The 13594-nt window shown below is 42.0% G+C and overlaps 1 protein-coding gene across 1 annotated transcript in view; it reads right to left on the bottom strand.

Annotated features, from left to right (window-relative positions):
• Positions 1 to 13594, bottom strand: part of ADAMTS16 (ADAM metallopeptidase with thrombospondin type 1 motif, 16) — a 195796-nt gene that overhangs the window by 94317 nt on the left and 87885 nt on the right. Inside the window, exon 12 of the mRNA XM_010857145.1 lies at positions 9593 to 9746. Within this exon, the coding sequence (XP_010855447.1) occupies positions 9593 to 9746 (154 nt within the window). The remainder of the gene's footprint in view (positions 1 to 9592; positions 9747 to 13594) is intronic.

Genomic DNA, 13594 nt, shown 5'->3' with positions numbered 1-13594 from the left:
AAAAGTACAAATAATTAAAAATTAAGAAATTAAAAACCAATAACACATAACATTTCATAATTCACTCTTGCTCCTACCTTTCACTAACCTCTGCAACTCTGAATCCTCATTTCCATGTTAAAGATGACGATGAAACTTGCTGACATGTCCATTTCTCTAGCCAGTCATCCATTCATTCATTTACCCACCCATCCACCAACCCCAAATCTTTGATGAAGGTCTAGAATGTGCCAGGTATCTAGCTAGGCATGGGGTTTCATAAGCAATATGACCAGACCTACTCTCTCAAGAATGGTCTTAGAGGGAGTAGATCGGTGTAAATCACCACTGGTGAACATGGGAAGAGGTTCCCCTGCTACAAGGGAAAGAACATGGTGCAGCGTGGGCTTGCCGTTAGAAAAGAGCTTCGCCTGAAGGACTCAGGAAAGGAGTGGGAGAAGATGGACAGATGAGTCAACTCTTCAGATCAAGTCTGGCTCTTTCCGAAGAGAAAGAATGAAGGGTTCATGCAAAGAAAGATAAGAAAGAACAATGGCATGTGCAGAGGAAGGAAGCTCCACATGGCTGATTCGTGAGCAAAATAAAACAAGATCTGAGGTTTAACCACAATAAAAAGCCTCTCCAACTGTAAGAAATTATTTACGCTTTTAGATCCAAAGGAACATCTTAGTGAAGGGTAGACCGTGGGGCTCATGAAATGATGGGACCTTCAGGAAAGCTGGTGGGGGCTGCAGTGCACATGACGAAAACATTTCTTAAATGACCTGTACAACTGTTCTAAATACTTGAACCAGTGCTGCACTATTTCCCAAGACATTTAATATCTGCATCTACAGGGTGCTTCCTGTTATAAAGAAAATGCAACACAGCAAAACTTCCACATGGTTCTGTCTGAAAAATGGCATTTCACGGCATCTGTGCCTCTACTTCCAGTTTCAGGTGGCGCTTCAGAGTGACTGTGCCTCTATTCCTGTTTCAGATGGCACCTCAGGGTGTCTGTGCCTCTTCTTCCTGTTTCAGATGGTGCTTCAGGGCGTCTGTGACTCTACTTCCTGTTTCAGGTGGCCTTTCACTGCGCCTGTGCCTCTACTTCCTGTTTCAGATGGTGCTTCAGGGCGTCTGTGCTTCTTCTTCCTGTTTCAGATGGTGCTTCAATGCCTCTACTTCCTGTTTAAGGTGGCGCTTCAGGGCGTCTGTGCCTCTTCTTCCTGTTTCAGATGGTGCTTCAATGCCTCTACTTCCTGTTTAAAGTGGCGTTTCACAGCGTCTGTTCCTCTACTTCCTGTTTCAGGTGGCGTTTCATGGCGTCTGTGCCTCTACTTCCTGTTTCAGGTGGCGCCTCAGGGCGTCTGTGCCTCTACTTCCTGCTTCAGATGGAGCTTCAGGGCGCCTGTGCCTCTACTTCCTGTTTCAGGTGGCGCCTCAGGGCGTCTGTGCCTCTACTTCCTGTTTCAGATGGCGCTTCACGGCATTTGTGCTTCTACTTCATGTTTCAACGATGCTAGAGATGAGCTCACACGAGGCTTTCTGCATTGTATGAGTGACTAATTGAAAGATTTTCCTTTTAGCAATCCATACGGATTTTACCTTCACAAAACATAATTCTGAAATCTCCATAAATTTATTCATTATATGTTTAACAGTTAAAATAGCTGTTAAAGACACCCCCCCCCCACGCTTGTATCTCTCTCACTGAAAAGACAGATTTTCAGAACATGGAATTTTAAGAAGCTTTTGATGTTTTAATTTGGATATCAATTCATTGCTTTTATTTTGAGGTGTTCATAGTAATCTCCTATGGTTACAATCATGGTACTGTTAAATTGTATTTTCTCTGGAGCCTGACAGAATCATGAAGTGCTACTGGGGCAAACATGTCATGCCTGGTGGTCAGTGTTGCGCCTGGTTCTCATGACATTAATTAGCATGCTGTACCAGGGGTCTCTGTTCTTGGCCGGAATGGTGTTTAGAGATCAGAGCCATAAGAAGACCTAAAGGCATCCATAACATCAGGGGGCTGGGTGTCTGTAAGTCTCCAAAGGGACAGCTAGGAAGCTCTGTTTGCACGGATGACACACAGATTTCAGACAGTGGTGCAGGGGAGGGGTACCTGCCCTGATGTAACCTAGTGATTCGGGCAGCTGGGCAAGCACAAGCAAGGGGAAGGACACACAGATGGATAAGTGCATGATAAGGGAATGGTTAGCTCCTATGGCTGGGTTAGCAGGAGACACAGAGGCCCAGGGGAGGGTTTGGGCTTCTGAGAAGGTATCTGGTGTAAATTGGGCAGGACAGATAGGGCAGGCAGAACCCGGGTATCCTCTTTGTATGTAGCTGCCCATCGACTTGTCCCGGGGGCCACATGAAGTGTCAGAGGTCCTGTGCCCCCTTTAGGGCTTGGCACCCGACAGGCACCAAATTCATGCCAGTGTCCTTTCTCAATTCCGATCATGAGGAGATGTGAGCTCACTTCCAGTTCCCAGCCTGGTTCATGGCTGTGGCTGGAGGGAGCCAATGCTGCTAATTCCTGGGGCGGTTTCGGAGATGATGGAAGAGGGTAAAATAAATGGGGCTTTAAAATGTTAAATTATTTTTATGTTTTTGTCATCAATACCTGGAACAGTGCTTAGCACCTGGCTGGCTTTCAATAAATGCTTTCTGAGTGAGTCAAACATCTGTTAGTTTGTTTCTGTGGAAACGTTGGACAGAGTGAGCAGAAACTTCTTTAGTGTAAAATGATCATAATAGTGATCAGTGGATTGTGATCATGAAAACATCTACGATAATTTAGGAGGGTAACCTTATGATATGAAAATGCTACACCGAGACTACTGCTAAAAGTATTTTCATAGTCTTCTTACATGATAGTTTTGGGTAACGTTCTGCAGAATATAGACATATAGATGGAAGATACTAATGAAAGTGACGGTTTTTAAGTTTTTTAAATAAGAAGCTCCCATGTAGAGGAGGCTGGTGGCCGTCAGCACACCACTAAATCATATGATGTGTCTCTTCTTCAGCCTGTGCCCAGTTTATGCCATCTGTGTATTTCAGCCCCATCCTTCAAACTGCTCAGTCCCCAATTCTAGGCCCCCAGGTAGAAATAAATCAAGAGTTACAAGAGCCTTGAAATATATAATTCATGTTATTGTGTTCTAACATGTCAGAAAGTATTCGAGGCTTTGGTGTCTTTATGTAAATGCTGGCCACTTAATAACAATGTGACATTCTATCCTGGAAAACAAATAGAAACCCTAATATCTCAAATGATGTTTATTTTGTTATCTAAACAACTCAAATCCAATTATTCCCTCTTGGTTTTATCATATTTTGACTTTACTGCTAACTTCTGGATTAAGTACAAGGGTGGTATTAAACTAACATTATGATCATTACATTCTTAATAAAATTTTAGGGTCCTCTTGGAACAAAGATACTATTAAATAATGGTTCCAGGGATAGGAATGTGGAATGCAATAAATGCTGGATGGGGTGGGGTGGGCACAGGGCGGGGGGCTTCCCAATTTACCAACAGTACCCAGGACACTAAGGTGATAAAGTTTCCAATTCTCACATGCTGCACCTCAGATTGTCAGTTCAGGACACCAAGCGACGTTGATGAAGCAGAATAGGAACTTAACAAAGTGTTCAAAATAACTAAAAATGGTATAGATGATCCTATTAGCAAAGCAGAGATAGAAAGAACAAATGAATGGGCACCGAAGGAGGAAGGGGAGCTGGATGAACTGGGAGATTGGGACTGACACATATACATTACTGATACTGAGTGAGTATACTTTCACTTTCATAAAATAGGTAACTAATGAGAACCTACTGTATAGCACAGAGAACTCTACTCAATGCTCTGTGTTGGCTTAAATGGGAGGGAAATTAAAAAAAGAGGATACATGTAAACATATAGCTGATTCACTTTGCTGTACACAAAAGTACACAACACTATGAAGCAACTATTGTTGTTGTTCAGTTGCCCAGTCGTGTCTGACTCTTTGTGACCCCATGGACTGCAGCATGCCAGGCCTCTCTGTCCCTCAACATCTCCCGAAGTTTGCCCAAGTTCATGGCATCAGTGATGCCATCCAGCCATCTCATCCTCTGAAGCCCTGTTTAACCCTGTCTAAAATATCATCCATCCATCTGTAACCCTTCCCAGCAAATTTGTACTGAGTGGGTCTTAAGTGCCAAGGGTTGGTTTAGGCACTGGGTAGTTTTTCTGTTATTTATTATTTTATATTCTCCCATCAGAAAAGTTCAAGATCTTTACATTTCAACTTAATCAAATAGACTCATTCTTAGAAGATTTCAGCAGGAGGTCATTTGACAAATTAAATTTTGTAATTGAGAATTTCCTGAGATGCTTCAATTCATATAGAATATATAGAATCTAATTGTCACTCTATATCTAAAGTTGAGATTCTTTATATTAGAAGGTTTGGCCACATGAGTAGAATTTAACTTCTAAAAAGAAAACTATGTCAATTTTATTTGTATTAAAAACAATTTCACATCATAGGGAATTATGTTACAATACTGACTTTGATGGATTTTTTTTCAAAAGGTATCTTCTCTATTGTTTATGGTGAAGTAACTGGTACTAGGCTTACTTTTCTACATTTAAAAATTATAAAACTGGCTAATTGTTTCAGACTCTTGCAACAAGCAACCCAGTACATAGTTCTCAAGAGAAGAGAAATTCATCAGGTGAGTGCCACCTCTGCCCAACTCTCCCCCTGGGTACATTTTGCTGACCATGGTACAGAAATGTGGATCCTACGCAGACAACAGTGGTCTCACCGAACTGAGAGTGCAGAGATCCAAGTTGGGGCTGCAGAAGTAGCCAGAATTTGTGGGACGACGATCAGAAAGGAAAAAGTTAAATTGAATAGGGAGCCCTGAAGATTCCCTTCAGGTCCTTATCTAAGGGGTGAATGGCTGATACACAGGATGAGACTCCAAGTCGTCTGGCAAAGTGTAGCATCTTTGAGCTGATAGCTGATAAGGGTCGGAAGATTGTGCATACACAATGCTGGGAAAAAGCAGTGTTCTGGCCCACACAAAGTGAGCATCTGGGCATCCAGTGGAAAGCCCAAAGTCCACGTCTCATGAGTAAGAACCATAAGCTGTCTAATAGGTAGAGTACAGGCTGTGCCTTAGAGCTAAGGAAAACCTTATGGCAGAAAGTGAAGAGGAACTAAAAAGCCTCTTGATGAAAGTTAAAGTTGAGCGTGAAAAAGTTGGCTTAAAGCTCAACATTCAGAAAACGAAGATCATGGCATCCGGTCCCATCACTTCATGGGAAATAGACGGGGAAACAGTGGAAACAGTGTCAGACTTTATTTTTTTGGGCTCCAAAATCACTGCAGATGGTGAGTGCAGCCATGAAATTAAAAGACGCTTACTCCTTGGAAGGAAAGTTATGACCAACTTAGATAGCATAATGAAAAGCAGAGACATTACTTTGCCAAAAAAGGTCCATCTAGTCAAGGCTATGGTTTTTCCTGTGGTCACCTATGGATGTGAGAGTTGGACTGTGAAGAAGGCTGAGCACTGAAGAATTGATGCTTTTGAACTGTGGTGTTGGAGAAGACTCCTGAGAGTCCCTTGGACTGCAAGGAGATCCAACCAGTCCATTCTGAAGGAGATCAGCCCTGGGATTTCTTTGGAAGGAATGATGCTAAAGCTGAAACTCCAGTACTTTGGCCACCTCATGTGAAGAGTTGACTCATTGGAAAAGACTCTGATGCTGGGAGGGATTGGGGGCAGGAGGAGAAGGGGACGACAGAGGATGAGATGGCTGGATGGCATCACTGACTCGATGGATGTGAGTCTGAGTGAACTCTGGGAGTTGGTGATGGACAGGGAGGCCTGCATGCTGGGGTTCATGGGGTTGTAAAGAGTCGGACACGACTGAGCGACTGAACTGAACTGAACTGAAGGAAGAATAATGGTGGCTCAGACGGTAAAGGATCTGCCCGCAATATGGGAGACTCAGGTTCAATTCCTGGGTCTGGAAGATCCCCTGGAGAAGGAAATTGCTACCTACTCCAGTATTCTTGCCTGGATAATCCCATGGACAGAGGAGCCTGGAGGGCTACAGTCTATGGGGTCACAAAGAGTCAGATATGACTGAGTGACTAAAAAAAAAAAAAAAAAGGAATAATAAAACAAAGGCTCAGGGGATCGAAAGAATTCACCTACTATAACAACATAATATTAATATACATAACATAAAATAATATATCATGATATATAATTGTAACGCAAGTGATATATTCAAAAAACAGGCATAAGTGAACAAGTAGGATATTCTCTAGAGACATACAGACTATAAAAAAGAACCAAATGGTGATTCTAGTATGAAACTTAAAATAAACCAAATGCATAGTTTGACGAATTGTCTAAATAAATGACTAGGAATGTTAGAAGAAAGAGACAAATGATGACAAACTTTTATTAGAAACAGCTGAGTCAGATGAAAATGGAACTATGTCTTTAAAGGGTCTAAAGGGAAAAAAAGGAACAAAGAATGGACTGTTTAGAATTTTATATTCAGAAAAAAAGTGTTCTTCAAAACTGAGGGTAAATTAATGACATTTTTCAGATAAAGAAAACCTGGGATACTTTATGGCCACAGATTTGTGCTGCAGGAATGCTGAAGGCGGTTCTTCAGGCCGTAAGGAGATGACACAATTTGAAACTGATGAACAGTAAATGGCAAATGTGTGGGTTAACATAAAAGATGACCCTATTTTATTTAAAAATAACCCATTATTTTAAAACACAAATGGTAACAGTGTGCCATGTGGCTCATAGCTTGCAAAAGAAATAAAGTACATCATGACAATAGCACAAAGAGTGAAAGAAGGCTACATGGACCCATTTGTTGTAAGGATCCTGCATTTTGCATAAAGTGACATGATGCTAATTCTATGTAGGTTGCAAGTTAAAGATGCAGCTTTAGAGCAACCACTAAAAGTGCAAGAAAAAGATAGCTAAAAAGCAAATTGGTTCAAAAAATAGAACTTTTGAAAAGACATTTAATCCAAAAGAAAACAGAAACAAAAAAGGAATGAGAACAGGAAACAAATAGCAAAATGGGAGATTTAAATCCACTGTGTCAGTAACTGTTGTGCTTCGTCGCTCAGTCGAGTCTGACTCTTTGTGACCCCACAACCCTCAGTCATGTCTGACTCTTTGTGACCCCAAAATAAAACAGAAACAAAAAAGGAATGAGAACAGGAAACACATAGCAAAATGGGAGATTTAAATCTGCTATGTCAATAATTATTGTGCTTAGTCCCTCAGTCGTGTTCGACTCATTGTGACCCCGTGGATTATAACCTGCCAGACTCCTCTGTCCATGGGGATTTTTCAGACAAGAACACTGGAGTGGGTTGCCATGCACTCTTCCAGGGGATCTTCCCAACCCAGAGATCAAACTCAGGGTTTCCTGCATTGCAGGTGGATTCTTTACCATCTCAGCCACCAGGGAAGTCCCATGTCAATAATTACATTAAACATAATGGATTAAACATTCCAGTGAAAGGCTAGAAACTGTTCAACTGGATACAAAAGCAATATCAAACTAAAGGATGCTACAACAGACACATGTTACATAAAAACACAAAGAAACGGGCAGTTAAAGAATGGGGAAAATATGCAAAGAGTATTCTTAAATAAGCTGATGTGGCTGTATTAGCATAAGATAAAGTGGAATTCAAGAAAAGTGACATTATCAAAAGTAAAATAAAGTTATTGTATATTAATGAAAGGATCAGGAAGACATAAATCCAAAACTTGTATACACTTAAAAACCTAGCTTCAAAATACACAAAGCAAAAACTAATGGGAAGCAAGAACCAATGGGAAAAACAGAAAAATATATAACCTTTGTTAAAGATTTTAACACTCATCTCTGAAATCATTACCTAACAAGTAACAAATATTGTAGAGGCTACAGAAGCTGTAAATAATATTGGCAAACAAACTAACAGAATCTCTTACCAAGCAAGGACCAAGAGGGGACCTCAGTTTGATAAAAGGTTACCAGGTAAAAATTTAATTGTCAACCTAAAACAAATGCATTTCCCTGAGTGTAAATATTTCCTCATTAATAGAAAGATGTCTGGAAAAGGAAATGGCAACCCACTCCAGTGTCTTGCCTGGAGAATTCCATGGACAGAGGAGCCTGGCGGGCTACAGTCCATGGTGTCACAAAAGGGTCGGACATGACCTAGTGACTAAACAGTAACGACAATAGAAAGACATGCTGCATTTAACTTACTCCCTGTATTTCCCAAACACTATTAGTTTACCACGGATGATAGCCTACAGTCTCAGCAAAACAGTGTGGAAACCAGGAGTATGCTGTAGAACACTCCACCTTTGAAAGAAAATGTTAGATGTGGGCTCCTTTTCCTTAGCAAACAGAAGAGTAACACAAAAAATTCTCAGGGATCTTACATATTCCTCCAACGGAAAAAGCAACACTGGGAATACTGTGTTGATGCTAGCTGATTTACTATTCTGGTTCCAAGCTGAGATTACCCAGCTGAGGAGATAAACATCCAGTTCTGGCAGACAGCTGTAACTGACTCTACGGGGAGACCTACTTGAGTTTAGAAGAAAGAAAATGATCATGTTGGATTTAAATTGGGCATATTCCCAACGTGTTCTGAAATGTTGGAGATTTCTGGAGGACTATATATTTTTGTCCACTTTACTTTTGATTTTATTATAAACTAGGATAAAAGAAAACTCGTGTGACCCCATGGACTGTATGTAGCCTGTCAAGCTCCTCTATCCGTGGGATTTCCCAGGCAAAAATAATGGAGTGGGTTGCTATTTCCTTCTCCAGGGAATCTTCCTGACCCAGGGATCGACCCCAGGTCTCCTGCATTGGCAGGTGGATTCTTTATGGACTGAGCCACCAGGGAAGCCCCCAAAATCACTACTTTCATTCCATTTATGGGTGGCTTTGATAGCAGTTTAGTAGAGCGAGTTATGAAATCTTCACGTTCCCTTGTCTAGCAAGACCACGTGTCTCTGTGTTACATGGGGAATCTATGTGAGAAAACCACTCTGCTGGTGTCCCTGGGGTCAGGAGACTACTATGAAAGGCTTCTCTAGAAATACTTCATTTGAGGAATTTAATAATCAGAAGTCCCAGACAGGCTACTGCCTTATGGTAAATTCTGTCTCTGTCTGAGGAAGGTAGGGGAGCAGAGGCAGTGCGCACTGTTCCTTAAACACCATTTGAAAAGAATACAGTGTATTAATTTGCCACCTTCCACCAACCAAGAGTTCTCACTGAACTCGCACATGATAAATCAGAAGGAGCTGACCCAAGAGGCCAAGTCAGTACTCGAGAGAAAGCCGATACCTACCGCAGCATCCACGGCCATCTTCTTTGCCAGTAAAACATGTGTTTCCTGTTATACAGGGCCAGCCCTAACACACAGGATTTGACATTTGGTAGGTACCCAATAAACGCAGCACACATCAACGTCAGCTTCACCGAATAAAACGGTTTTATGAAGCATTTCGTGCTGAACACTTGCCGACAATCGCTTGCCTTTTTGAAACCCAGCGTGCAGAGCTTGGCTTCCTCTCCAAATTGCCACTTGCACTGTGTGTTCGCGTCGTATAACTCTCCGGGCAGCTTCTCCGGATACTTGTACTCCTTCACGGGCTTTGGCCGGTCGGCAAGGCAGGTAGCCTGGGCGGTGCTAGAACACAGAAGAGCTGCTGGTGAGGCCAGGAGTTCCCAAAGGTGTACACGCAATCAGGCCTTTTGTTTCCCCTCATCAGTGGCACCCCACTCCAGTACTCTTGCCTGGAAAATCCATGGACAGGGGAGCCTGGTAGGCTGCAGTCCATGGGGTCGCTAAGAGTCAGACACGACTGAGCGAATTTACTTTCACTTTTTACTTTCATGCGTTGGAGAAGGAAATGGCAACCCACTCCAGTGTTCTTGCCTGGAGAATCCCAGGGACAGGGAAGCCTGGTGGGCTGCCGTCTATGGGGTCGCAGAGTCGGACACGACTGAAGTGACCTAGCAGCATGAAAATCTACAACATGTCTTGTGCAAAGAAGAGGAGACTTTTTTTTTTTTTCCTGAGGTCGAAATAAAACATTTATCTTAATCGTATTTCAATATAGGGGCCACAGTTTCTAAAATTGTTCAGAATCTATGTCACGTTTTCTGGGGAGGCCATTTGCTCTTCCTGGGATCTCTCACTTAGCGTGGGGAAAGTGGGAAGAAATGGTACAACCAGATGTTCGATGCAAGAAGCTCCTATAACAGACACTGTCTAAAGTACACTCCTTTCCAGGAACAATAAAAAGATGAAATGAGCATTGTTAATAGCAGAAACATGATCAACCTGTGTCAAAGGCTGTGATTTTTTCTTCCTTCCTTTCCTGCACAATAGCTTCCAGCTTCCGCATGGAACATGTGCAGTGATTTCCATCAGAAATGCTCTATAGGAAGGCTGATTTCTGACCAGATTCCCAGGCCTAGAAGAAGTTCATTCTCTCCTTCAGTTCACTAGCAGATAGTTAACCACCAATTGGTGATTTCTTCCTCCACAAACAGGGCATTCTGTTCCCTACAGAGACATGCTTCGGGATAATTTTGCATTGGGAGGAAGGAGGAGAAACAAGTGTTTGCAAATAGCAACTAAATTCTGCTTATAAATTTCCATAAGCAAAAGTGAACAGCAAACAAACAAAAATGAAACACTTCTGTAATCACAACAAATTCCACAGCAGTAGGTCACCTTAGGCATCTCCCAACTTTTCTTTGTGGGGTTGTTCACCTTGAGGGGAATCTTTACCTCACCCTACTCACCCCAAAGTAACAATCTGTTCTCTGTTTCTGTTTTTCTTTTCAACATCCCACACATTCATGAAATCATACAATGTCTGTCTTTCTCTGACTCATTTCACTCATTTCACAATGCCCTCAAAATTCATCTATGTTGTCACACGTGATTGAACTTCCTTCCTTCTCGTGGCTGAATGATATCACACCGTGTGCACGTGTGGATATAGACACAGTGCACATACGAGCTTCCCAGCTGGTGCCATTGGTAAGGAATCCACCTGCCAGTGCTGGAGACACAGGAGACTTGTGTTCGATCCCTGGGTTGGGAAGATCCCCTGGAGAAGGAAATGATGACCCAGCCCAGCACTTTTGCCTGCAGAATCCCATGGACAGAGGAGCCTGGCAGGCTAAAGTCCATGAGGTCGCAAAGAGTCACTTGCAACTAAACACACGCACGCACACACACACCAGTGCATATACACATGTGAACATCACATGTACATCACATGTGTCAAGTCCTCTTTACTCTTTCACCCACTGAAGGACACTCAGGCTGTTTCTAAGACTTGGCCATTGTGATGTGCTCCAGGTCATGACCTCGGTAGAAGTTACACCAAAGTGTGTGTGCATGTGTGCTAAGTCGCTTCAGTCATGTGCAACTCTGTGACCCTATGGACTGTTGCCCCCAGGCTGTAAAATGTTATTGAGCTTATAATTTGGTACATATATATTATATATGTGGTCAAGCACAGCAAAAAATAACATTAATGAAGAATATTAGGCCAAGCCAGAGGTTCTATAAGAAAATTTCAAAGTCCTTTTCCCCGCCATGACTCATGAACCATAACAGGTTAAAGACTTCCAGAGATTTTTTTTTTCTTTTTTTACCTTTACCACCTCTTCTTCCAAGAGAGGACACGGGCCCTCAGGAAAGGCTACCTACTTGCCACGGTCAAGGTCTCCCAGGCTTACGTGGGGAAGTCCAAGTTGGAGCATAAGCTGATTCCCTGGCTGATCTACAGGAAACTGCTCGTCCTTCCGTCTCACAAAAACTACACTTAGCCATGACTCGAGGGCTTGTTTTTCTTAAGATCAATATTAAACTGCAGGGCAAGATGTAAACGGAAATGTCTTATTTCTCTTATGCCCCCAAACAGATTCTTTCAGGCCAAATCAAATTTTCTCATCCCCAGGGTGGTCTGGGGCACGCCAGGGCATCCGTGCCCCTTTAAACTCCTGCTTTCCTGCAATGACCTTTCTCATGTATGGATGTGGATTATGTGATGAGAGGGCTTCCCTCGTGGCTCAGACAGTAAAGAATCTGCCTGCAATGTGGGAGACCTGGGTTTGATCCCTGGGTTGGGAAGGTCCCCTGGAGAAGGGAATGGCACCCCACTCCAGTATTCTTGCCTGGAGAATCCCATGGACAGAGGAGCCTAGAGAGCTACAGTCTTTGGGGTCGCAAAGAGTTGGATACATCTGAACAAATGTTTCAGTTCAGTTCAGTTCTGTGATGAGAGGGGAGGTGATATTTTCTGATCAGCAGTTCATGATTCAAACTTTCAAGCAGCAAATTGAAGATGAGCCCATGTTGCCATTAAATTTAAAATAATGAGCTAAAATTTCCCTAAGTCCTAGGCCTCCCAGATACAGACATGAGTAAATGTGATGAAGTCTGTCTGCAGGAAGTGACATACGTCTTTACTGATGAGTCTGAGGAATTTACTGTAAACACTTTTCTACTAAGTATAGAGAAAAGTCGTGCTGACAACTTCAGGCCAATTGAGTTTCCTTATTATATATAATTTTTCTGTATACCTAATGCTAAACTGCTAATAAAGGAAAGCAGATTCATCTTCGAAAAGTTGGTCACTTATCCTTACTCATTGTTGGGATCACATCCAAATTGCTGACTAACTGGTGGAGAATATAACAGTGTTTTGATGACTTAAAAGTTAGGGAACCAGAAAACATGTAAAAGAAGATGGATTCAGGGTCATTAAGCCAACGAAAAATCAGGGTTGAAACACTGGGCACATTCAGTTCACAGCCAGACATCTCAAGTGCTTAGAATCCGAAGAGTGAATCAGACAATGAGAGGCTTTCTTGGAAAACTTGATCTTTCAAGAAAACACATTTCTGAGCATGAAAAACATCTTATTATTATTATTTTTTTTATGTGTGGTCCAAATTTTTATTATTATGTGGTCCAAAGAAATTAGTAAACTCCCTGAAAACAACTGTTTATTACTGCATGGCTAGAGAAGAGTTTTAATAATCGGCACAAAAATCAACCGAACAAAATGGCTCTGGGCTCCAGACTCTCATCGGTCATTCCCAGGGCCACATTTTGATTTGGCGATTACACCCCTGATTAGTGGCATGGAGAGAATTATTGTCTCAGACTAGGACTGCTCTCTTTCCGTGAGTTCCATATTTCTTGGCAGTTTAAAACCCAAACTCTCTCATGAAGCTGATCTTCATGCAAGCCCACACTTTGTATCCCTGATGCCTGCACTTTTCAGGTTTTCAGAGCACATTTCAAAAAATTTATGATGTTTATATGTCTTCATCAAGACCAGTAAGATGAAAAAGAAGTAAATTTTTAAGAATATAAAATTTATACAAAGGATTTGAGATATAAAAACATTTAAAATTTTCCTTGTCAATACACTTCTTTGTTAGAGAAAGCAGAATCCTTCACACACACACACACACACACACACACACACACACACACAACACACC

This window comes from Bison bison, unplaced genomic scaffold (genome assembly GCF_000754665.1).
Source record: "Bison bison bison isolate TAMUID 2011002044 unplaced genomic scaffold, Bison_UMD1.0 scf7180017864377, whole genome shotgun sequence".
Lineage (NCBI taxonomy): Eukaryota > Metazoa > Chordata > Mammalia > Artiodactyla > Bovidae > Bison > Bison bison.
The sequence above is the reverse complement of the archived record's forward strand: the minus strand, read 5'-3'. Positions and strand labels throughout refer to the sequence as shown.